The following is a 27,042-nucleotide window of genomic DNA, read 5'->3' on the forward strand; positions in this document are numbered from 1 at the left end:
AAACATCCTGCAGCAGTTTTACGAGCGCAGCACATCAACTCCTTTGTTTACGCTGGAACAAGAAGATGTTCTTTCCTGTTCCGACAAGAAAAGGACTTAAAACGCTACCGCGGGATCTCTCCGGGCTGGCACCTCTTTGCCCGGGGTTTGGGTTGCCAGACTGCGGCGCGCGGGTGGAAGCGAAGCGAGGAGGGCACCGGCGGGAGCCGCCGCCGCGACAGGCGCGACAGGCGCACGCGGGGCTCCCCCGACGGCGGCCCGCCGCCCAGGCCGCGGGCTGCCCCAGCCGTAAGTAAGCGCCAGCGCGGAGGTCGCACGCCGGGGGAGGGGCCGGGCCCTATTTTCGGCTGGGTGTACCGAACGCGCTTTCGGCGTGAAACGGGGAGAGCGGCGGGCGACGGGGAGGGGGGGGGGAGAGGAGGGACCCCGACCGCAACCCCGCCGCCGCCACCAACCGCCGACCCGCGCGGCCGCCGCCGCCGCCCCCGCAGCCCCCTCAGCGCCGCGTCCCCGGGGAGACGCCCCGCCCGCCGCGCCGCGCTGCACCCAGGGAGCTGTAGTCCGGCCGCGCCGGCCACCCCCCGCCCCCGCAACCACCGCGCCCCCCTCCCCACCGCCCCCGGCCCGGGGGGGAGAGCGGCGCCGCGGCCGCTCTCGCGAGGCTTGGGGGCGGGAGCGCTCTCGGGCGGCCTCCTCGCGAGGGCGGCCGCCGCCGCCGCGGGGATGTTTGGTGCGGGCGCCATTCCCCCGCGTGACGTCACAGTGCATTGTTGTGAGCGTAGCGGAGCATCCCTCAAGCTGTCAGCTGTGCCGCCGCCGCTATCGCCGCTGCGGGGAGCCGAGCCGGCCCGGCCCCCTCTCCCCTCTCCTCCTCCTCCTCCTCCTCCTCCTCCTCCCCTCCTCCTCCTCCTCCCCCGCCCCCGCCCCTCCCGCCCCGGGGGCTCCAGAGCTCGGTGTCACCGTATCATTGTCCGTGCGGAACCCCTCCGGGCCCCCCCGCCCCCCCGGTCCGCCCTCCCCCCGCCCCCCCCAGAACCACCTCAATGAGATGCAAACATGAAAGACAAGAGGAAGAAGAAGGACCGCACCTGGGCCGAGGCTGCCCGCCTGGTAGGTGCCGCGGCAGCATTGTGTGTGTGTGTGTGTGCACGCGTGTGTGTGTGTGTGTGTGTGCGCGCGCGCGCGCGCCGCGCGCGTCCCGCCGCCGCCGCCAGCCCAGCGCGCTGCCCGCCGCTTTGTTGCCGGCGGTTGGGGCTGTTGGGGCGAGCGTGCGTGTGAGGGAGGGGGAGAGAGCGAGAGAACGACTCTGTGTGTGTGTGAGGGAGACTGAGGGACGGTGTGTGTGAGGGACTCCGTGTGAGGGACTCCGTGTGAGAGGGGGGACGGGGGGGAGAGAGCGTGCGTGTGAGGGAGCGTGAAGGAGTGTGTGTGTGTGTGAGGGAGTGCCTGTGCGGGAGGGTGTGTGAGAGGGAGCTTGTGCGTGTGCGAGTTAGTGGGTGAAGAGAGAGGCCGGGCTGCCCCAGCGTGAGGGGAGCTCGGGCGTGCCCCTGTGTGTGTGTGTGTGTGTGTGTGTGTTGGGGGGGTGGGTGTTGTTGGTGAGGGGGTGCCTCCCCCCGGCGGTGCCGGGGCAGCCCGCTCCGAGCGTGGGTGAGCCCGAGCTGGCGGTACAGGCAGCCCTCTGCTCTCCTCCCGTCCCCGCCTGGAGAGGAGAAATAGCTACATCCCTTCCTCGGTGTATGTGTGAGGAAATGCTATTCTTTTCTTCTTTTGCATGTGTGTGTGTTTAGATAGCCAGGGATTGTTTCTGTCTCTGCAAGTTCATGCATCAGATATCCCAAGAAAATCCCTCCTTTTAATTCTAGAGAAAAGTGAAATATCCGGGAATTGCTTTTTCATCCCTTTAGTGCGGACAGGAGGACTGGGGTGAGGGGCGAGGACGTTAGAGAGAACTCTGTCCTGGGATTTCCCTTCACCCTCTCCACTTCCCCCACTCAGCAGGGAAATATCCAATCAAACCCACTTCTGGAAAGGCTCTGTGGCTCTGGAGACCTAGTCCATTCCCACTTCATTAAGAAACTGTCTCCCTTATCGTACTGTATCTGTTTTCATGATTCCGTATTATTGTTTGCTAAGTGTAATAGAGCACATCGTTTATGTTGTTTTTCAGTTTCAGAGTACGTATGGGTTCTCTCCATCCTAGGAATTTTACAACAAATAGTTATGCACAATACAGCATGTATGGTTGTACACATTTGTATGTGTCTCTTCTGCAAAGTTGGGTCTGGTTCAGCCTCAGCTGGGTGCGTAGAAAGATGACAAAGCTAGAAAGATAGGCTGCTGGTTATATTGCTTTTTGTATCTACACCAACTTTATCTTTTATCCATCTCTGATACAGACTTAATTACTTAAGTAACATGTCTGTGTTAATAGTGCAACTGTTTTTCATAATGGGTATTAATATCCTATTGCTATTATTTGTGAAGCACATTTTTTGTAAAAAGGTTTTCACCTTGTATGAATTCCTACATAGGAAGTTCAGCCTCTCTCTCCTATGTAAATAATTATAAGGTATTAGACAGACACTACCTATAGATGTCTCTGTAAGCTGTACCGAGGTATTCTCATACACTTGGTCAGCGCTAAATTCTGATATGGCTCATTGTACATCCTACAACATTTTGTAATAATGCGGCTTTAGTGAAGATGTTCTGATACAGTGTTGCTACTGTCCTCTCTTATTACTCACAATTGTAACAAAAGTTTAACTGCAGTAAAACACTTGCCTTTGCCAAAATAATTTTGGCAGTGGGTGTTGCCACAGTTACTTGTTTCTCCATGCTTTCTACTGGCAACATGTATTCAAAAGTCTATAAAATACATCAAATCCTATTCTAACTTTACTCTTTCAAGTTGCTGCTGCTGTTGCCACTGTAAGCTGTATTTTGTTTGACAAATGTGCATAAAGGAATTCTGTTGTGTATCAAGTAAAATTGCTATTCCCGTGTGGTCCAATATATGGAAAAGTTTAAAGCCTCTGGAGAACAAAGGCTGAGCCAGTGCTGAAGAGAAGGGCTAAGACGCTCTTATTTTCATGATGTCATATCACCTCATGCTCCCCCCAGAAGGGTCATGATTTGCTGAAATCGAGTAAAAATACACTGCTGTATATAAGTAGTGGAGATACATAAGGTCCACAGCGTGGTTTTTGTCTACTCTCCTGGGGTTTCCAAGTTATGGAGAACTTGTCCCGAGTCTATTAGGTGAATGATGCAAAGTGCTGTTCAGACTAACTACAGTCTTGCACTGGGCTTTACTTGTTTCGTGACATATGTTTGCAAATCACAATGAAAGATTGAAGCCGAAATTGCCACTCCTTACAGTGTTTTATGTTAGGACCCTGATGGTTCATTATGATTTTGTTTTCTTGGGATACATCAATAATGTATTACTGCAAGGTTTGATTAAATCAATTTCTTTCCAACGACAAGTAAACAATGAAGTGATTGATACCTACTCACAAAAACCGACTCATGAGTTACCTAGATCAATATGTTGTAAAATTGTATTCTGCTGAATTATTTTTAGGAACAAGAGGTTGAATTAATACATACGGCAAATGTATGCATATTTACATGTTAAATTTTCTACAAAAGCCCTTACATTACAATATTGGGCTTTCAAAGTGAAGTGCTAAAAAGTATGAAATGACAGAGGTTAATGTTGCTGGCACTGTTTTTTGACTCTGTTGTGCATGTCCATATATTACAATCTAGACTTTAAATGACGTACTTGCATGCTAGTTTCCCAAGTACTTTAAGTTCACTCACTAGAGCTGCTGAGTTTTCATTTTATTTTCTTACTTAATTTTCTATACAACTTTCAGACTTGGTGCTAAAATATATTTTTCTTTTACGTTTGAATCGTACATACATAGCTATTATTAGCAACACCCAGTAGCTTCCCAAACACAAATGTTTCTATACTTACAACATGCCTATGAAGTTAAGTATTTTGACCTCTGCTTTACCCATGCAGAGTTGAGGCATGGAAAGATTTAAGTACCTTACTCAAAGCTGTACAGGAAATCTGTGGAGGAGGCAGTTACGGTACCAACAGCGTCTCCATAGCAGTTCTGTTTCATAGTCATAAAATCATCTTCCTTCTGTGGCTACACTTTTGCCTCATTCACTCTCTGTTACTATTTCTCTCACAGTAATTATGAGAGAAATGGATATGTTCATGTCTCTATATTCAATCTATACTGAAACTCATAATGCACCATGTAATAGTTATGGATAAAAAGGAGTACAAAAACTGGACTCGAGCCTGAAATCATTACACAGCTCTCTATTTCCCACATTCACAATGAAAGAAGCAGAAGTACTTTAGAAAAATATATTACATGGCAGTCTTAAAATACATTGTAATGTATAAGTCTAAGTGGTGAGGCTCCAAACTGACAGTCAGTGTTGCATTTACTGGTTTTTGGTATTTGATTAAAGGGTCTTTGAAAACTTAAGTTCCTGCAATGCAGTGTTTTTTCAAGCTGTTCCCTTAATTTTTAAAACATAAGCAGGAAAGGACTCCCATTATATTCAGCTCTTGCTGTAAATACTACGTATGTGATACAGGCAGTAAAACAGGAGCCACTGGCATGTCCTGTATTGGAACTTGCATTTTATGGAAGAAGTCTCCTGCAGAGAGTTGAATCTTTCTGTCTGCAACACACTGCTTTTTTCCTCATACAAGTCTGCTTATCTTAGGGCAAGGCATAGCCCAGCTTACAAGCATTCCTGAGAAATGAACGCATGTGCAGGATCAGTGGAATGGTGGCATACCACTAACAGTTCATGTTACAGAACCCATTTTGTAGAACACGAGTTTTTACGGACAAAATTGCAACCTGTCTTTACAACCTGCCAAAGGGCATATCTTTGATGTAGACCTGATATGTCAACTCATTTTGTACTTTGCAGCAGACTACAGCAATGCTTATGTAGGACCTGAGCATTATCTCCATACCAGTTTCCTGCTTTTTGTGTCTGATAAATAGACTAAGATAGAACACTTAAAAGAATGAGAACAAAAGAAAATCTTTAAAGGAAGGAGGGGAAACATCCTGTCTTTCCTTTCTGTCTTTCAGTTGATCCTCATTTGATGAAACCATATTGTTGTTTTCTGGTCATACATGGAACTCATAAAAATTTAATAGAAAGGTTAAACACTTGAGTAGTTTAAGCAATTTGCAGTGATTCCTTTCAGTTGAAATAACTTGTATCCATTCAGTTTCAGCTGTTCTTAAACTCACAAGGACTCTCAAGCAGTTGCTGAAAGTCCTGAAATAGTGAATTCTCCCTCTTAATAATTTCATGCCATAAGATAGTGCGTAACAAATATTGAAATGAAAAATACTGAGAACAAAACGTGTCCAAGGATACTCTGCCACACAAGAACTGTTAACAGTTTTAAGTAGGTAGCAGTGATCCAACTTTTATCATTTGACTGCTAGACACGATCCTTTGTTACCTGCGATACAGAAAGGTGAAAGAGGCCTGAACAAAATGAGTGGAGGCTGCTCGCTTCAGGAATGCAGAGTGTAGCATATGTATGAAGGACAGAACATACGCTTGTGGAGGGTGATAGCTTATGGTAACATTTTAAAAGGATTTTTTATGAATAGCTTGCTTTTATTATTACCCCCTTCTCTTTCCTGTAAGTGGTGCTTTGAAACACAGTTCAGTTAAGTCTCTACTACTAGTCGACAATAAAGCAGAAGAAAATCCCAAGAATGACAACAGTAGTGCTTGTTGGGTTATTTGTGTGTTGGATCTCCTTTCCGATATTTTTGCTCTTCTCCAAATTTCATTCTGAAAGAAAGGTTTTCTTGTGTTACTGAAGACTATGTGCTCTACTTTGCTATGGAGAGTCCTCATGGTTCAGGTGATGTGTGCATGTTTGGTGAGTAATATTCATACTTTAATTCTTGTATTTCTTGCACTAGTCTCCTGACAGGATCCAGCTGTTAATTAAGAGTTGTTCTCTTGCTCCTGTAAACTTTAAAGAAAATTATACTAATTAATTAAGGAAAACGATGCTGAAAAAAAAAACATGAAAAGCAACAAAATCCCATTGGAAATGTTAGCTTGCACGTTACTGTTTAATGTGGCTGTCTGTCCAATAGCTGATTGTTGCTTCATCTGGTCTGCTAAGATAGTGTAGTTGAAACAGATCACATAGTGGTATGGAAGTATTTTTGCATTACAACTTCATATTGGAAGACTGCAAATGAAACAAAAATTAGAAGAGTAACTTCTGTGTAGCTAGACCATTGATGATAATCCCTTTGACTTTTATGTTAAGTCTTTGCTTTTGTTACTGTAAATAACATTTTAAAACATTGTGTGAAAGGAGCTTCATGTATCTTTAAAAATGGGAGATTTGACATAACTTCGTTTTATGGTATTAAAGATTTCTTTGTTGTTGGCTTAACAGAGACCGACTATTATTTCCATATTTGTTCTGAGTTAATTCTTTTTCAGACATGCAGAAACATTGTGGCTTGGGAAGTTTTGATGGCCTTTCCCTTTGATCCACAGTCAATGCTGCTTTGAAGAGATATATTTTATTTTGGTTTGCTCTAGGGTTTCCTCCAATTTGTTTTATTCAAAGTAATTTTTGCACTTGTTAGACAAGGTTGAACCTGAACTTTTTTTTTTTTAGCCTTCCGTGGTTGTGTTTTAAGTGTCAGTATTTTATTTTGTTAGTATGAAATAATACAGAAATTAGTGTGTTTTAATTTTTTTTTTATTTTAAAAGGTGAACTACAAATAAAATATAAATTTAATCTATTTCAGTTCACCTTTTGCATTCTTCTAGGGCAGATAGAGAGGAATGAGATTCTCTTATCCTGAGACAGCCTTTTAACCCTTGGCATCACAGACCTTTAGGAAGGCAGGAACCCAACCCAGGAATGGGACCAGTTCTCAGTAATTTCACATTACTTCTATCAAAGCAGGGTAACATGGGAGAAAACCCTTACAGGAATGTAAATATGAGCATTCCTCAACAATGCAAAGGTGTTATCAGTGCCTTAAGGTATGATTTAATGTTCCCTGTTATAGTGAATGCTTCCAGTGGCTCCTGGCTTACCTTTCTCTGTAGAAGAACCAATGTTTTCCTGTCATACTGCATGCTTCTGTTAAAATAACTGATCTGTTTTTTCTTCTTCCAGCAGTTGACAAGTTTCTCACAAACAAGATTTGGTCAGTTGCATGTGGAACTGGTGGAATCACAGTGAAATAGTGCCACTAACCACATCCAAGGCCCTACCCACCCTTCACAGCTGGGTTGCTTTGGATTTGCTAGGCCAGTTCACCAGCTCCCTGGATCAAACCGTGTCATTGCAGCATCCTAGTCTGGACCAGGCAGCATGCTGTCCTCAAGGTGAAAAGCCAAACTCGCTGTACTTCCTGCTGGAGCCTTTCTTTGTTCTTTGTACTGTGACCAGTGGATTACAGTCACTTGGAGAGTCATTTGCTAAACTTCACCTCTTGGCTTTGGAGTAATAACTTTTCTTAAAATGTTGTAAGCTTCAAAATATTTTCCCTTTTCCTGAGTACGATGATGATGATAATCTTGGCATTCCCTGTAAATAGCAATAACTAAATAGTGGCCTCCTTTTCTGCTATCAAGACCTGGGAGCAGATGTGATTAGTGGAAATTTTTCATTATGATTCCATGGGTTCCAGTTTAAACTGACCAAATCCTCCTTTTGAGGAACTTATGGGCTGAAGGAATCAAATATCCTAGCCTTCACTCTGGAGCAGTCAGCTTCCAATGCAAAGGCAGAACAACAACCTGGAATAGAGCCAGCTCTAAGCAGCACATCCTGGTTCAGCCCATTTGCTCATCCTGTTAGTTCAGGTAGCAAATCTCCATGCTGCTCAAGGACAACAGGTTGGCCATAGGTGGCCCATTTAATCTCTTATCAACTTTGAATGACAGTCACCCTTCACAGTGAAACCCAAATTGCTGATGTACTTGGCTCTCTGAGGCGACTCTGTCTTTGCGAAGTCCTGCTAGATAGTTTCCTATTGCTGGAGTTACTTTCTTGGGAGGAGATGTACCTGCTGGGAATGTAAAAGAGGTAGAGAGGTGCCTCCTCACCTGCAGCTAATTTTGGTTTGAAGGGATGACCTACATCTTTCTGAACGTCATACCTCAAGCAGACCGCTACCTAAATATATCCACTTATCAGTATAGTACTTTAGCACAGACATTGTGAGTATCAGGAGCAGTTAATAAGCCATCTGTCAGTGCATGCCTTCTTCCTAGAGCCTCTTTGGTGTCAGTGCACTGATTGGGGTTGGGGACTGTACTTAGTGTTGGAGGGATCTAGAGCAGTACCATTCACTTTGGTCTAAGCAAACTCTGGTGTTTCTGACATTGGAACAGGAAACCAGGAGGGATCTGATGGTTTTTTTGAATGTTAAGAGTTCAGCTCTTTAATGGTTTGAGCTCAGCAGGACAAAGTCTGTGTGGACCCTGGCATGTAGCTTTCCTCACTATCAGAGGACCTTTTAGATGAGATTTTTAACATATGGGATCCAGCTGTTACATTGCAGGTTCTGAGTCTGACGTGGCATCCTGTACTGAGGTGTCTAAGGAGACTTGTTTTGTAGTGTGGCATTGAGTTTAGTTTCTGTCTGACAACATTTGCCAGGATCGGCCACCACAGTTCAGTCTGTTGCTCTGGAATCATAAGGGCCATTCACAGTCTCATTAAGAGGAATGGGCTGTAGTTCTCTGTAGAAGACATTCCAGGTCACGTCCTAGATTATTGTTCATGATTTTGGAGCATCAGAAAGTAATTTATTTAGAAGGCACACATTACTCACTCTGTTTTAAAACTTGTCCTCCTATATATATAGATTGGTCTAGCCGAGCCTCTGATGATGAGAATGTCCTCACTGCTTGTAGAAGCTCAACTCTAGAGATTGTTATCCTGTGGGTGACAGTTGCATCCTACAGAGTATAATCTGACTTAGAGTTAACATTTTTTAAAACATCTACAACCATGTACAACTTTGGAAGTGTTCCTTGACAGACAAGTGTCTTGAGCTAGTAGGTGATTTGGTTTGGAGAACTCTTTTCTCTCTTGTTGTGATGTTGGTTAACAGGATAGACAGCATCAGGAATTTCGTGAAGCAGTCATTCTAGTCAGGGTTTATATTGTTTTGTCCTGCTTAGCTTCCTGTATAACTTGATGTCTAGAGAGGGCAAAGAGCCCTAACCAAAGTATACATCAACCATTTGAAGGTTGAAGTTTTATTTCATGTCAGCTGACTCTTAGCAGCCTTGCGAACCTGCCTAACTGTGTGTAGTGGTTCACTATAGTTGGTGAGATGCCTTGTGAAACGTCTATAGAGTCTAGTAAATCACAGTCAATCTTCATGTCCCATATGATTGTTCTTGCCTTTGTGACATGAACATTCTTTATGTAAGATGAGGCTCTACCACTATCATTGTATTGCCAAAGTACTTAACTTCATCCTTTATTAGGTGTAACTTTCTGTTTTGATTATTTTTCTTTTGGTTCCATCAGTTTTAACTGAACAAATTCCACATCCAGATGTTTCAATACACCTATTGATGTCTATTCTTGGATAAATGTTAATTCTTTCTATGGCTCAAAATTCCCAGTTACCCACCAGCTGCTGGGATATCTATTGGCATTGCTGTATCAGAGAAGCATGTGACGTTCTATGTCACAACGCCTATCTGCCAGTATTTCCTAGCAAGGGTAATGGGAGAAAATAGACCCTTATTGGCCATAGCCTGCTTTCATTCTTCCGGACCAAGATTCTGGCAGCTATCTCAAAATTATGACACTCTCTGATCACACCAGCCTCTTTCATCTCATTTGGCATTTCTGTCATTTAGAAGTTCTAGACAGGTAAGACCAACAGGAACCTTTTTGGAATTTGGTGTTTAGAGTGGGAAAAGCATCTTAATTAGAGCATTGCTTTGATAATCATAGAAGATGAAATTGGAAATGGCCTCAAGGTCACCTTGTCTGTTTAGACTTGAAAATAAGTCACGTGCCTCAAATTAGTTTTAGTTTTGTGAAATCAATAAAATCACTTGGTAACTTTCATTACCCATAGAAGCTAGGACTTCTCTGGCCTTTTTGTGGAATTTCATATCCTACTTAAAAAATGAGAGAACTAGGAGAATCAAATGATTATGAAAAGTTGTCCGATGGGCATGATTTAGAATTCAAATGCATCATTACCTCTTTTTTTCTGACAGTGACTAGACAGAAAACATCAATTTTCTTGTATGGATTGAAAATTCTGTATCCATTTAATGGTGCTCATTCACATTCTCTGCTTTTTTGAGGCTTTTTTGGACTTAGTCTCTGGATTTTTTTGGCAGTTTGATGTAGTAGTGCTGTAGCAGGTTTGTACTTAGAGCAGTAGTGCTTAATGCATTCTAATCCATTTCATAATTTGTTTCATTCATAATGCAGGTTTTTGAGACATCTTGCAAGCACTCATCTTCTGTTTTAAAAAGAAAAAAGTAGAATAACTTAGTGGGGCTCACTGTCTAGCTGTGGAATAAGCTCCGTAAATCACCGTTGAAGGCACTTTCAAATAAGTTACTATTGGAGATACGTTAATACCTTTTTGTTACTGGTTTCAAAATGACCCATGGCTCCACAAGTGTGTACCTTCCTGAAGATGTCAGGGACTACCAAGCATTTGCCTCGACTGTACTGAGGTTTCTCGGTTCGAAACAATCTTTTTTTTTGGCCAAGAATAAGAAAAATCTGTGTAGCCAATTTTGCTACATTGGCAATCCTTGTCAAACAGGTTGTTTGTCTTCCTTTTGTCCTGTTCCTGGGATGCTGTGTTGTCAAGTTGTGTTGCATTATTAAACATCTCCTGTCTGTTAAGCACATGTCAGCAGAATGGCTGGAAAGTTCAGCAAGTGCTTGGGTTCATCAGGCCAGGTTGTAGAAAAGAAAGGGGAAGCAGTAGTATAGAGCATGAGTTGTCTTTTATGAGGCTACTAATCTTTTAAAATAATGATGGAGATTCTTGTGATGATTTACTTCACCCTGCCCAGTACATCTGTGCAGCTGGAGACTTCGAATATAGATTACAGTACAACAGTGGCCCCCTGGGCAATAGCTGAAGTGCTTTTTGCCAGGTATCCCAGCAGGAAATATTTGATGGGAGGACAGAATAAGGATTGCATGTTTTGATGTGGTCCCTTGAATTCCTGACTTAGAAGCCCAAATCTTATCTATCTATCTATCTATCATGTCAAGTATTGGGTTACAGCCCTGTGAGACTGACTGGGAGAATCACAGAAACAAGTCTACCTGCCTGGGACATTTGGTCTGCCCATAATGAGCCCCAGCATCCTTTGAGTAGACTGTTAGCAACAGCAAGAAATGGACACTGCTCCCAGCTCTTGGGTTGGTCCAGTTGTGTGGTTGTGTCATCCTGCAAATCAAATTCTTCATGCTGAAATGCTGTTCCTGCAGTCAGTGTTCAAGGATCGGCTGACTCACTGCCAATTTCCCCTATCACTTTTGAAATGAGAGCTATCCATCTGAGTGGAACGTGTCAATGATGACCAACCCCATGTCTTTGTCTTGGACTGATGTTCCTTGTCCTTAGTAAAAGTCTGTTACTGAATACTGTGGTTCCTAGAGCATGGGATCAGACCCCAAAGATCAGGTACTGAAAGAAAATGGAATTACAGCTTTAAGCTAGCTTGAACACTGCAGTTATCTTACAAAGAAGGATCTTTCCTGCTCTTTGTGATATAGCGTACCAGCGACAGTGAGCCTTACTAAGTGGTTGTGATGTTAAAACATGCTGGGTTTTAGAGTTGTAGGAGCATTTAAGAGCTAGAGGTCTGTGGCTTCACAAGGTAAATTTGGAGATTTTTATCAGCCTGGCCGTGCAAGTTACTGCATGCTGTATACATGCATTGCTGATGATTGTTGCATTTACTAAATACCTCCACAGGAACTTCTCAGTACCTGTGCTGTGATCAGCCCTTCACAGTAAATGTTTGATGTTTACTGTAACCATTGTGGGTTGTTAATTTATCCTCCAGGCCCACAGCAGCAGCGGCACTTGAGGAGACTGCAGAACTCATATAGGGCTGTCTGGGGACTTTTCCAATGAAAGAGATCATAAATGTGGGAGAAGTGAACAAACAGATGCTTGACTGGTAGAAGGGTGCAGGATACAGCGCAAGAGAGAAGCAGTAAGAGGGGGCAGAGTGAAAGGCCTTGAGGATAAAGTCAGTGTCTGAGCAGTCATTTGAGCTATTGTGTTTCATGGTCTCCAAAAAGGTAGTCTTTCAACTGGTCTGTGAACTACGGATTGAAAACTTCAACAGAAGATTGGAAACTAGAAAAGATTTTGGAGTAATAGAGTGGAAGCAGTTGATCAAGAATGTTTTGTATGGATTTTGGAAGTTAGATCAAAAAAGCATTGTCTTACCATCTTTTAATCTGTTTAGAAAAAAACTCAACCAACCAAAAAAACCACCCTAAAATATCTTAATCTGTCAGATTAGTTTGGCCTAAGTGGTTGGGTTTTTTTTATTGTTTTGTTTTTTTTCTTCTTCAGGGACCTGTTAGAATTTTTTGTAGATTAATATCTAATGAAATAATTGTTATGTTGCAGAAGAGAACACTTCTGTTTCCATTAATTTGTAGGGTTACCTACTTTGCTTGGAGATAGACTGTTTGACACATTATCAAAACATTCTCATCTTACTATAATTCTCAAAATCTTTAACACATCCATTAAATTAAAAAACATCAAAAAAAGAAAATATCTGTCTGTGTAGTCAATTTTAACTATCCTTAATGAGGACAGACTCAGTTTCTTACTGTAATTTTCATGTGCTAACTCGTAATATTAGTGTCTGAGCTGTAGGAGAATGTTTCAAGCTATTTATATTAATGTTAAATAAAGTAAAATAATGCTCCTTACTTCATTCTTAGCCAGATCTACAGAAGTGGCTGTCTAGATAACTGAGGTTGGTATATATGCATGGTGGTTGGGAAATGCTTCTGAAAGAGCTGCAAAGAGAATGAGAGGTTTAAAAAAATTTTAAAAATCACTGCACCTGTTTGCTGTTAGCATTCTTAGAGCTGTTATGGCAAGAAGCTTCATGTGTTAGTTAAAGTGTTGTTAAATGTTGGAGTTAATTTTATAGAAAAATATGGGTGTGGAGGGGGAGGGAAGGGATCTGGGGAAAGCATTCTGAGCATTAATGTTCTGAATAAAATGAGGTTTTAAGTGCTACATACATATGTAATAATAGTTATGAAGCTTATTACTTTTAGTACTTGCATACATTTTCTGGGATTAGTAGAAGAGAATGAAACTGGGTTTATGTCTGTTGACATGTCATGTGGTGAAAAGAGTGTGTGCCTGGGTGATATTGATGTAATCCTGGGGAGAAAAATGGTAGTGCTGTGTTGGGAAATGGTGAAGAAAAGATGGAGATGTTCTTGTACCAATGAGAAGTAGAATAGCAAATATACTGAAGGGAGGAAAAAAAAAAATCTGTGACTGACAATGAAAGAAATGAGGGGGAAAAAAAACCCCTTCTGAATTCTAGGATAAAATTTCATTTCATTTCATTTATTTATTTATTTTGCTATCATTTCACTTAACTAGGTAACCAGCTAAAGTCCCCAAACCTTCATCTTTAAAGTTTGGGTTCTTCTCAAACTTTTGGAGTATAAGGATCACAATGAAACACTAAGATGAAAAAAATTCTGTCTTCTTTCCTGTGTAAAAGGCAGGGCATTTGTCTTTGGAAATGAAATACTATGTTTTGGTTATGTTGCATTCTGTTTATTTTTAGAACAAGTTCCATTATGGGTTATCTCAGCCAAATGAGTATTGTTGAAATTATAAGTAACCCCTTTGAAATAATTGAAAAGACCAATTTGTCTTCTGAAATATTCTCTCATCCATTTGGTAGTAAGATTTCGTATTGGAATTTTCAGAATTGGTTTCAAATTATCTTGCCCAGGTTATTTCTAGAGCAGCAAAAAAAAAAAAAAAAAAAAAAATCACCTGGAGTCCCCCATGTCCAAAAGTCTGTCTGATGTGATGCTTGAATATGAGACTGTGGTAGTTTTCTTGTTGTGATTCTGGATGCCTTGGTTTATTTTTGTTTTAACCTCAGAGGACATATCATGTAAATCTCCTAAGTATAATTTTATGTCTTTGAATGAGATTAACTGTGCCAGACAAAGGAAGATTGCATTCCTGGATTTGAACTGTAAAGCTAATCTCATTACTAATTCTCTTTGTTTTAAAGGTACGAGTATGAGTATGAGTTCAGTAGTTACACTGGAAGCCCAAGTTGAGGCAGTGCAACTTTTCCATAAAATAGTTTTAATTTTTCTGTTCACTTATTGCTGGCTGTTTTTGGGGGGAAATGGCAGATATATAGCTAAAGCTTATATTATTATCAACTTCTAAAACATTAAATCTAAAATGATGTGCCTAAACCACATAGACATTTAATTTATTTGCCTGTAGCATTTCCTAGGAGCTGACAATTTTTACAGCTACATTTGCTGAGGAGGTGTGACTTTGGGAAAACTCAGATCCTCATGTGTATGTAAGTTGGTCCTCATAGAAAAAGAATAAAACCCATGACTGAATATACCGTATAACAGCCATGTTTCACTCTCTCTTTGTTTGCTTTTCTTGTGTTGCAGTTACTGTTCTGACAGGTATCAGTTGAATCTGTTCTATATATAGTGAGGGGTCTTAGGATATGAAATACGCTGTGATATTAAGGACCTTTAAAATAGAAGCTTGTCTTGAACAAGAAGCCTAGCTTTATGAGAAGTCTTGGTATTTATATTCCTTTATAAACTCCTTCATGATTCCTCCCTGTTGACTGATTACTTTGTGGTGATTCTGGAGTTTGGTGATTGTAGTTGCATGATATGTATGGCTGATGACCATTTCTCACTGTAATCTGGTCAGTGCTTGTCCAGCTTAACTTGGAGGGGTCAGCCAGTCTTGTAGCTTGGAATAATGCCTTCAAGCAGGGTCAGGAGTTTGGAGCCTCCACAACAATTGCAGATTATCCTGAACATTTTCAGGTTTCCTCCCCGTGGGGGAAGACATGTTCTGTATTTTTGTTTGAGATCTGTTGGTTTAACAGTCAGCATTTTGTCTCCCTACTAACTCCAGTTTTGAAGTCACAGTTCACCTTTCTTCTTTATAAGCTGGAGGTCCTATTGAATTTGTTTACCTATGCCAAGTGATTGTTCCTATTGGTTTAAATCTCTAAGGGAAATAAGAATCCAGCTGGTAGACAGTTGTACTGATGAGGACCCATTGATTTTTCTTTCCTATCCACTTACCATCAATAAGAAATGTCCTTAGCTTTCATGATACTTCTTCCCTGCCATAATGTTGCCCTGTACCTGGCTGGTCTCACTGTCAGGGCTGGTCTCAGTTGCTGATTACTTTATATGTGGATGTGATTAACAGCCTGCTAAAAATGTTTAAGTCAATACTTGAGAAGCCTAGATAAAGTTAATGCTTTGTGGTGAGAGCTTTTTAATAACGTGTTCTATTTGATGTAAACCGATGGTGAAGAATTGCTGGTTTTAACAGAAAAAACTTTTATATCAAGGATTAAAGTTCTCCTAGCTTGGCATGATTTAGCAGTATCCAGGAGAATTTAAGAAAATACAGACAATTCATGTTCCATTTTGGGGGAAAAATAATTCTTCCCTCATTAACAGAACTTTTGCTTATCATAGTTTTTTTACTGCAGTATTATCTGAAGTATTTTCTTTCCTAAGAAGGAGTGGGGAGCATGTAAACAAAATATTCTGTGTGTGTTTCTCCAAAGTGATAGGCTTTTGAAAGATTATTAACTTAAATTTAGGATGGTCAGATTATTTTACAAGGTCCCTGGGGAGAAGTGAGCATGTAACTTTTATCAAAACTTGAGAAAAGCTGCTCCTTCTATCCCGAGTTTTGTTTATGTATTTATTTATGAATACAAACACAGATACAGAGCCATTATATGTTCTTTCTAATCTGCCTGTATTGTGACAAATGTTTCTTAGTAACAGTTGTTAAATAGTGTATTTTTCAAACCTTTAAACGGATGCTACAAAATATCAGTATAAACCACCAGTATGGACTTCAGTTCTGCAATAAATGGTGTATTTAACAGGACAAGTGTGGGTGGACTTAGGTGATGAGATGGGGGAAAGGACTATGTGTAAAGACTGATAAGAAGGGCTGAACAAATAAATGACACAAAATGGATATGAGTTAGTGAACTGCAAAATATTCTCCTATTTTTGAAAATCATGGATGAGTAATTGTCAACTGTGCCATCTGTAAGTAATGTGGGCTTCCAAACTTGTGGCAATTAAAACTGCCTAGCATCCCACTCCAGCCCTGTATTTTATTCTGTGTACAAGTCAGTACTGAAGACTAATCTCTTATGACATTAATCGTCTCATGAGGAGAGATGGAATAAATCACAGTAGCCCTTCCTCTCTTCACTCATGAAGATAAATGCCATAACACGATGGCTGATCTTTGTTATGACACTAACCATTATATATTTAACAGAGATAGCAAAATCCCACTGACAGCTAACAAAAGAATTCTCTCTTTACACATTCTATGAGAAGGCTGTATTTCTTTAGTTCAAAAACATGACTTATCATATCTGCTCTCAGAGCAATTTAAGCAGTAGATCTGCATTGTGCCAGTGAACTCTATTCTGTACACAATGATGTCATGATTCAGGCTAATGAAAACTGATGTGAAATAATTGTGCAATCTTTGGAAGGAAAAAAACTGCATAACACCCAAGGACTCTTAAGATTCTACTCTTTTGTATTGTCCATTCTGGCAAGAAAGAATAACTCTCCTATTTAAAACAAAAAAAAACCCAAACCCAACCAACCAACCAAAAAACAACCAAAACCAAAACCAAAACCAAAGCTTTCATCATTTTTCTTTTTGTGGAGATTTCGGTTTTCCGTTTTGCCTCCAGTACTTGAACAGGTGGGCTCAAGGAACTGAAAGTGGCTTTTTGTTGTGTCTGTGATTGCAAGGGACTTTTAATTTTTCCAGCTTTATCACTTGCTGTACACCTCTCGGAATTTCCTTCCAGGTTTTCCATGCATTAGACACATTCTTAGTAATAAAATTACTAAGAAAGATTCTTAGTAATCTTCTGCATCTGCTTGCTTATTAATTTGAAGGGTGTGATGCTGTGTATCATCCTGTGAGTGAGGAGCAGAGCAAATAACTGAGTTGTGAAGTTCATGGACTTCCCTTGTGAGGTTAAGAGGATCAATGTGACTTAGACTGGCTTTTCACCTAAGCATCAAAATGTGCTGTAAATTTCATGAGGTAGTTTCATGCCATCTATGTGACAGAATTAAAATGGAAGTATAATTTTTATAGTTTTAGTTTTATGTTTGCTATTGTTAACCATATTTTAGTAACATGGTTAAAACTGCTTTTTGTTTTGTTAAATATATTCATGGTGCATCAATGGAGTCATTGTCAGTTGCAGCATGAAACTTGTCTTATCCTTTTAGTGGGTGAATTTCACCTGGATGAAATACTTTAAATGGCCGAAACTAATATGCAAGAATATTTAGGTAGAGTGTGTAGTTTAAAATACTTTATTTGTATTCTGCTATCCTCCCCCCCCCCCCCCCCCCCTTCCTTTTTGTTTTCTTTTTTGCATTCTAGAAATCTCAGGTCTGTATTTTTAGGACACTGTCTAAAAAGATAAGCTCTGGTAGTAAAGCAATGGTAAGAAAAACGGCATAACTGTCACCTCCTGTTAAATTTGGTACCTTCAGAGAGTAGCCAGTAGGAATTTTATTTCTCACATTAAAAGTAACCCTTACACATTACATTTGCCTGAGGAAATTAAGGAATGAAGGCTTTTAAAACAAACACATACTCATTCTCTCTGTTGATTTTTCTGGGAAGTTATACTCTTCATATTTTTTTATTTTACTATGCTGAAACAAGTCATACAGCAAACCTTTCAGAGTCTCAGAAAAAAAAATCTGTATCAGCTTTCAATAGAGAAAACAGCATATATGGAAGCGAATATGTTTGGGGTTTGGTGCTTCTTAGTAATTTTTTTTTCTTGTCCCTTAGTAGTGATGAACGTATTCACACTGGTGGTAGTTCTTTCCTCTGTTATTTGTAATATAAAGGCACGTGACAGGGCACTCATATCCATTCGGCTCCATTAGTTCCAGTCACCTAAGCACGGCCTCTCTTCATTTTGTACAGAGGTAGGTGCCAAAGCAGAATTTTTATCCCTGCTGGAATTAGAGGCATTTCAGGATCATGGCCTGTGTGATCACCAAATGAGTGCAGATTTCAGTAATGTTTTTGGGTGGCACAGCTGTGTTTTGCTCCTGGCCCCTTCTCTGGAATAATGATTCATAGTTGTAAACAGCTTTGACCCATGTTTTTCAGCTGGGTGCACTGATACAGAAATTGAAACTTCTACCCTAAACTAAATAGGCAGAGAATATGGTCCACAAGCCACAGGAGGTTCACAATACAATTCGTCGTGTCAGCACCTAAGAGCTACAGCATGCTGCTAGCTAGCTATTCAGTATTGACTACCCAGGCAGCACTTGTGTACCTACCTGTGTGTGGCTTTTAGGGAACTCATGTCAATGAACTGCATCTGTATGGATGTGCTAATGTTTCAGGAGGCAGAGGACATAGGAATGTACTGTGGTAAGGACAAGGAAGGAAGGTATTTCAACAGGGATGCAGAAAGGTGGGAGGTACAGAAATTAGGGGTATTGCAACACCTCAAAAGATGAGAGTATCACTCTGAGACAAGAGAAAGTCTGGGCAGAGTGAGAGGCAATGGGGTATTGTGATAGAAACCAAGAAGAGGTATGGCTTGCATGGCTAAACAGAAGTCTGAAGGCTGGACTGCACTGTCAGAATTGAGCAGTCGTTCTGAGAATCTGGATGCTCCATCACTTGAACAAAATCATTGCTAGTCATCCTGTTGCTGATAATGGAGCCCATACCGAGGTGGCAAGTTTGACATCCTGCTCACTGGGGTATGTATCTTAGATCCTGATCTTACAGAAATCTGATAGGATTCTGTGTGCTCACTGGGTTCATCCTCTTACAGTCACTGAGGTGTTTATGGATCTGTGCTGACAGAGCCTTTAAGTGAAAGTTCCTGGTTGCTCAGACAGGCTGATTGCATTAGTAAAGAGAGAAATACGAAGGTTTCCTCTTGTTTCAGTATGTCAGATCAGATCAGTAAGTTGTTATAAGTCAGTTGTTTAGGGTCCAAAACTTTACCCTATGTTTTCTGGTGTCATGTACGAGGCCACTAGCAATGGCAAGATGTCGTTGCTGCTAGAGCTTGTGCCTTGTAAAGGAATAACACAATTATATGTTTAATTTTAACTGAATTATAATCCAATTTCTTTTGAATTCAAAATGTCAAGTGTACAGTTTATCTGGAACTTCCAAAGCACAGTTGCTGCCTTTCTATCAGTTTAAAATATGACATTATAAATAAATTTTAAAAGGAACAATGAAAGGGTCCAGATATCTCGGAACAAGCCTCAAACCAGCCAGTCAAAGCAGTGGAATGAACAAACAAATCATTCAGCTTCTTTCTTGCTCTTTCCTTTCATTCAGTATTTTAGGAGATGATAATGCCTTACGTATCTGGCAGATTAGCAAAGCTAAGCTGTTTCAGACCAACTTGCAAACAAATTCTATCGTAGAAATTCTGTTGGAGGAAACACTCTCCCAGTTGTTCCCTGTAGCTCATGCTAAAGGAACTGTGAAGTGCTTTTGACTGAAAGAGGGCTGGGGAAAAATGGTTTTTGAGTGTACTTTAAACCATTTGAGCTCTACACATCAGTAGCATTACCTTGGAACCTAAAAAAAATGTGGACTAGCAAGCATGCACATAACTTATGTTAAAACTTAATGTATCTCAGCAGATTTAGGTATTTTTATGTGTTGCTTTCTTGTTCATGTTACATCTTTGTTCTTTTCCTTGCTTGATTTTGCTTTTCTTAACTGTAATGATGCATGGGTTACAGAGACAAATTCATAGTATGGAGCATACAGTGAAAGACATGTCTTATGAAATCCACCCTCTTCTACTCAGATTTTATGACTTCCTCATTGTAACTGCAACTGCTCAAAGGCAAAAGTCCTACCAGGAGAATTATTACTCCCGTTTCAGCTTCTTGTAATATTTTAGTACTGGGAAACTACTCTTTACCTTTCTCTTAATCACCATCAGCAAGAGCTCCATGAACATCTTTTTGAGAACTTATGTTAAAATATCTTGTAGTGCATCTTCCCTTCTTATTTTCATCCCTCTTTTCTCTTTTTCATGTATGATGTACTGTCCCTTCTCTCGATCTTCTTGCTGTTTTCTCCTTTTCATCCATCTCTATGCATTTCCTTTCTTCCCCCACTCTGTACCCTACCCTACTCTCCTAACCATTTACCCATCTTTCTTCACACAAAGGGCTTTGAACTTTTACCAGGCTGCTGGTAATTCCCCAATGACTAAAGCCGTTAATCAAAAATGAATACAAAAGATTTGAGTGGGGCATTTCTCACAATAGAAGTCAGTCCTCCTGTTAACCTCACACAAGCAGCTGGAAAAAACAATGCTGGATTTCTTCCAGGATGCTGTTCTTGCACCCTGTTAGGGACTCCATCTTTCAATTCATTAATTTAGTAATGGGTGGCTAGAAAATATCATATATTTTCTGCTTAGGAGAAGGAAAGTTATTTTTCTGTTCTTTTATTCACCCTGCTGTCTTTGGGCAGTAAAGATTGTCTGTTGTGCAGTTCAGCCTGACTTGTATTTTAGCTGTTGAGTGAAAGCACTGGCAATAACTCCACTGTTCCTCTTTGTCCTCCTGAATTATTTAAATAATGTTCTAAAGAGAATTGCTTCAGTTTGTGAGTAGTGGCTCAGCAAATAGTTTGACCAAGTAGATGTGATAAAATGATCCTGATTTTTGCCATCTACCTGACCTTCAGATCCCTGCAGGCAGCTCCCACAAATGGAAGAGGCTCTGGCCAGTTCCAGCTGACTGTACTCTGGCTGCACAATTAGCATCAACAAGCCCACTAGGCTGACTTGCCTGCTGCTTTTGGACCACAGCACAGTATCAGACCACACTCGGTGCTTGTTTAGAAGAATCATTTTCTGCCAGCGTAATAACTGGTAGCTGCAGAAGTAGTGGCTGCTTCTCTAGCAAAGCTTCCCACTTTCTGCAGGAATGTTTATGGGTGGCAAGAAGGCCAACCTTCTAGTTTGCCTTTCTTCATGCTGTCCCTCTGCTTGTGTTCCCTCTAGTGGCTGAAATGATTGAGCGGATCTGATTCAGACAGTCAAGAGCTGCTGTGTATATAAATTAAACTATCATTCCATCAATTATATAGAGGTTCTCTTCTGATTTTGGGGTGCATTCAGGATTTCTCTCTTATGCAAAGCTGAGAGCCGTGACTCTGCTCTAGAGTTTTCTTGCTAACAGTTCACTGGAAAGTGTTTTTTCCCCAGTGTGACAACTGATTTTTTTGAGCAGTTGTTGATGCACAGAATATGATAGATGCCATGGTGAGAAAAGGAATTTGGATTTCTTCTTGTCCCATATAACTGACATGACTTTTTCAATGAAACTGGGAATGTATGTGTTTGGCATCCATGTAATTAATATCTCTGAAGTTGTGGGTTGATACCCGTAGATGACACAAACATAACAATTTGTCAGGCTTCTACCCTTTGCTGGGAGGCTTGATTTCCACTGTGCTTGGTAGGATCTGTGTTGACTTCTTTTTGAGCCATTAACCAGGGTTTGAATGAACACCAAGAATGTGTTCAGTGCAATGACTACTGTTCCCTTCCAGATTGTCCTGATGGGTATCAAATTATTTGTCCCAGTTATTTAGTGGCTGTTGCTTTTTAAGGCAGTGGTTGAATGGCAGGAATAAATACAGCATATTTGATCCTTTGTGATAGGGGTTGCAGTCAGTGCAAACTATTCTTCTGCCATTGTCCTTCTTGACAAAATACGTTGAAACAATAATACTCTTCAGAACATGTTTTAATTTCAGCATTATTAGTCACTGCCCATGTACGATAGGAGTGTTGGTGGATGGAGTGGGAAGAAGGAGAAAGATATTTAAAACAGATAAAGGCTTCCTCCCCTGATGTGCGTTACTTTTTCTGACCAAGAAGTCTATGACTTAACTATGCTACTGCATTTTAGTATTTTATTTGCCTTAAGGCACAGTTAGTAATTCAATTTGAATTTCTAATGTTATTTTTAAAAGTCTTAGAAATGCAAAAGGGATTGCGGGCTTTTAGTGGTGTTAATGGTGAGATACAGAGGCAAGAGAGAGTAGTGCAATTGTCAATTCAGTGTCTTCATTAGCTCGCAGACTTAAATAATACTCTGATGCTGTTTTCCATAACTGGGGGAAGAAAATGAGATTATCATTAAAATGTTTTTACAAGTAATTATTTTCTTCTGTGATAAATGGTTAGGTTAAAACTGGGGAGGGGGGACACGATGACAACACTGTGGGAAGGGCAGAAAAAACCAACCTTACTAAGGTTCTCTGCTAAATTAATCACTCTGATAAAGAAAACTTAATCAGGTACTCAATAACAGGATTTTCAACTTTAAGCAGTGTTTGAATTGGAGAATTAATGCTTTTCAGTTAGGGTATGAACAGTTCTTTGAATAACAGGCTTTAAAGGGTTTAAAGGGTTAGATGAACAGAATTAAATTCATGGGGTATATGAACTGCAGCCCACGCTACATGTCCGGCATAAAACAAGTCCACACAATGGGCGATTGTTTGCTCCAGCACTTTCAGCCTGTCTAACATACTCTGCATTTCAGTTTGTCATTATACCCTGAATGTGTTCACTTCATACTGTGGTATTTGAAATCTGCCTTGTGGGTTTGATTAAACTTTCTGTAGTGGTGTTATGCATCCTGCTTGTTGGTTTCATTGTTGTTTGGTGAAGATGATCATCTGTATGTCTGGCCATTGTTTCCACAACCAGTTCAGTGCAGCTTCCTCAGCACAAACTGCTCTCCCTTCTCCCATTGTCCAGAACAGGGCAACTTCTGATGTTTGCGTAGCTTTATTGTTTCCTTCCCATTATTGTCAAACTCACGTGGTAATACTTGGCACTTTTACTGACTTTATAGAGTAGGATGTGATGTCGTAGAGAAGGGGACAGGGCTACCCAAATTTTCTCAATTGCAGGGAGGAGCTGCCCAGGTGTGCTGAGGGGCCTGTACTCAGGAAGAGAAACAGGGATTCCTCCACAGTGAGTAACCCCACTTTCAAGTGCACACAGTTTCCTTCATAGCCGTGTCCAGTACAGTGTAGTTTCCTCTTCTGTCCTTTCCAGTTTGCCCTCTGGAATGTTCCCAGTTCAGTTCTCTTCTTTTCCCTTTATTTTGGTGTATTCTCATTTTACCTTGTCCTTTTTCTTTGTCTTCTTTCCAAAGGTTAAAGTTTCCATTTTTGTCTCTTCACACCATTAATCTTTTCTCATCCTAGTCTTAATCTTTATATGCATTGTCATTTTTCCAATGTGTCATTGTGGTTCTGTCACTAATACATCGTATCATTTCTCTTCCCTTGCTGTGCAATGGCCCTTTTCCCAGCCCTGTGCAGTTCCTTCCGTTCTTGCTTATTGCCGTACTCTTTCCTACCCACTCTTCTTTCTCCTTTCAAATCACCTTTCGGTTTTCCTTTCCTGATGGGTCCCTTTTGAATCTTGCCTATTGATGTACAGGAGATAAGCTCAGTTTAGCTCCCAGACCTTTCTAGTGCAGCCCTCACTTCTGCATTTTCCTTTGTGGAACTGAAAGATAAAGGATACAAAGCTCATCTGTAACAAAGAACCGACGGATTTGGTAAACTGTGTTTTGGCTGCAAAAGGGGAGAACAGGCAGTAAATCAGAACTGTAAAATGGCAGGAGAGAGCTGAGCTGATCAAGTTGTAGTGAGTAGGAAGGTTTTGGCTTGAGGTGAGCTGCTTGGATTACAGCCCTGACTAGCACCCTTCACACTTTGATGACTTGCATGATACGATGTGGTGGTGTCTCTAGTTCCTAGTGGGCAGGTATCCACGTAGTAGTAGCTACTTTCACAATTGCCATCATTTGGTAACTACTAGAGAGAAGCTCAGGATCGGATGAATTTGGAGACCAAACTGATTTCTTATTTACTCAGGGTAGAAATGCAAGTTCTACTTGAGGTACGTTGGCAAGATGCTCTGGGAAACTTGATTGCCATGGCCTGTGCTGCACCTTTTACTGCTGATTGAAAGGTTTCATTTTCCAGGGCTGTCAGTCTGGCACTTTACATGAGCAAAAGAGTGGCTGTTTGTTTAACAGCTTAAAACTGATGGGGACAAAAAGGAAGTGGAAAACCAGAAAAATATGTACAAGATGGTTGTATCTGGAAAGAGGAGTGGGTTACTTTGGGCTCAATTGGAAAAGGCAAAGGAGTGGAAAACTGAGCTGAACTGGAAAAATATACTGCACTCTGTCATGTAGCATCTTGTGTGTTGTGACTGTTCTGACTACTTCATTTTTCATTGTTTATAGAAACAAAAAGCATTTTAAAATTGAAACCTATCTGTGTTAATTCTCACAGTAGCTCCTGCTCTACAAACAGAAGGTTTTAGCCAATTTTGTTCCTGAGGTCATGACAAAACCTAAGTGTAGAATATTCAAATGACCTCAAATAGTTCTAAAGTAATAAAACCCAAAAAACCAAGACTAGCTGTCTCTTTCTTTTTGTTTTGTTTTGTTTTGTTTTTTCCCTCCTGCCTGAAAGGAACTCTGTTGTTGTGTCATAAAATTAGTTGCATATTTCAACTCTTTTATTTGGAACCTGCTAAGATTTTTTTCCCAGGCAGATGTAGCAGATGATGCACAAAAGCAGCAAGTAAATCTTATTCTTGCTGCAGTTTCCTGGATTGTATCTGGCCTTCCAACAGACAGAGGACTCCAGTCTCAACACTACTGTTCCCTGCCTTTCACAAATGACTACATAAAAACTGCATGATTGCATAACCTTTCAGATTCACAGGACAGTTGTGTCTTGTCACTTACATATTTATTATTTCTTTTCAGGCATTGGAAAAGTACCCCAACTCACCAATGACTGCAAAACAAATACTGGAAGTCATTCAGAAAGAAGGGTTAAAAGAAACAAGGTCAGTGTTTATATGTTCTGTATTTTTGTTATCTCTCTGAAAATCACCTAGGAATGGTATATAACCTTTACAAAACATGAAGTGCTGATTAATGGCTGAATAGATTTCCAGTACCAAAGTGGGAAATACAGATGATGGGTTTTGTTTGTTTGTTAGTTCAAGGCTTTTAAAATGTTAGCGACTGGCTTAACTTTGTACCTTCCAAAAGGAGCCTGTGGGCTAGCTCCAGTCCAATGGCCTTTCTTTAGAAAAACAGTGTGATCTGCTTAGACAGCCCAGTGCTACATCTCATTGTTGCTCAAGGACCAAAGCTTGGCAACTCAGTTGCCCCTGCCGCCATATGCATGGAGAAAGTGTGAGATGGAGCTAGACGCACTCCTCTCACTTGAGTTTGTGGTTTGGCACTTAAATCAGTGTTATAACATGCTGGTGTTGCTTGTGGTAACAGGGTTTGTGCCAATAAAGAATTGGGAATGGAAGGAGAGGGGTATTTGAACACTTGGAACTAGTCTGTGTGGCTGCAGAGGCTGGATACTGCTTAATAACAGCATACTTTGGATGTAGATTTCAACTATAATAATTAAGCTGTTCGGGTATAGGTGAGTTATCCAGAGCCTATGGAAGTCAACAGTTGTCTTCCATTGACGCTTGGTTCAAATGGGCATGCAGCTTCTTATTCCTCAAAGGTGAGTAACTACTTGGTAGGTCTTCTAGTGACCTGCAGATGGAAACTTGGGCAGGAAATAAAATAAGTTAAGGAAAAACTGGTTGGTTGGTGGGGATCTCCTACAAGATGCAGTTTCCTCTTCTCCAAATGTTATAGTAAACATTTTCTATTCTAATAAATTGTTATAATACTTGTTGCTGTCTCAAAGCAAAGGGAGACATCCACTATTATTTTAATTATATTCTTTTAGTGTGGAACCTAAAACAGTAGTAACTCATTATGTCAGTTACTTCTAAGTTTACTCCGGTGAACCAGCAGTAACCATGGGACATATTTTTACTGAATTCACTGTTGTTCCTAAGAAACAGAACACTCTGTGTGATCATTGCACTGCATAACCATGCACTGCTTTGTTGGTAGCCACATAACATGCTTATAATAGCTGTATTTTGGCAAAATTGCAAAAGAGATGGTACGCAAGACAAAGTTGAATTTGCCACCTTTTACAGATAGGAAATGCTTTAGTTCCTGTTAAGAAATTGCTTCAAGAAATTTGGCAATTGTCCTGGTTTCAGCTGGGATAGAATTAATTTTCTTTCTAGTAGCTGTTATAGTGTTATGTCTTGGTTTCAGTATGAGAACAATGTTGATAACACACTGATGCTTTCAGTTGTGGCTAAGTAGTGTTTAGACTAAGTCAAGGATTTTTCAGCTTCTCATGCCCAGCCAGCAAGAAGGCTGGAGGGGCACAAGAAGTTGGGAGGGGACACAGCCAGGACAGCTGACCCAAACTGGCCAACGGGGTATTCTATACTATGTGATGTCATGCCCAGTATATAAACTGCAGGGAGTTGGCCTGGGAGGGCTTGCTGCTTGGGAACTAATTGGGCTTCGGTTGGCAAGTGGTGAGCAATTGCATTGTGCATCACTTGTTTTGTATATTCCAATCCTTTTATTATTATTATTGTCATTTTATTGTTATCATTACTATTTTCTTCCTTTCTGTCCTATTCAACTGTTCTTATCTCAA

General features: G+C 40.7%; 1 protein-coding gene across 1 annotated transcript; it reads left to right on the plus strand.

Moving 5' to 3' along the window:
• LOC138684738 (uncharacterized) lies at positions 1-27,042 on the plus strand. The gene is given in 6 exon segments (XM_069779253.1): positions 1-820; positions 823-1,056; positions 1,059-1,110; positions 23,377-23,440; positions 25,263-25,345; positions 25,945-27,042. Coding segments are annotated over 6 exon segments (534 nt in total). The 5' UTR covers positions 1-723; the 3' UTR covers positions 25,949-27,042.

This window comes from Haliaeetus albicilla, chromosome 3 (genome assembly GCF_947461875.1).
Source record: "Haliaeetus albicilla chromosome 3, bHalAlb1.1, whole genome shotgun sequence".
Classification (NCBI taxonomy): Eukaryota; Metazoa; Chordata; class Aves; order Accipitriformes; family Accipitridae; genus Haliaeetus; species Haliaeetus albicilla.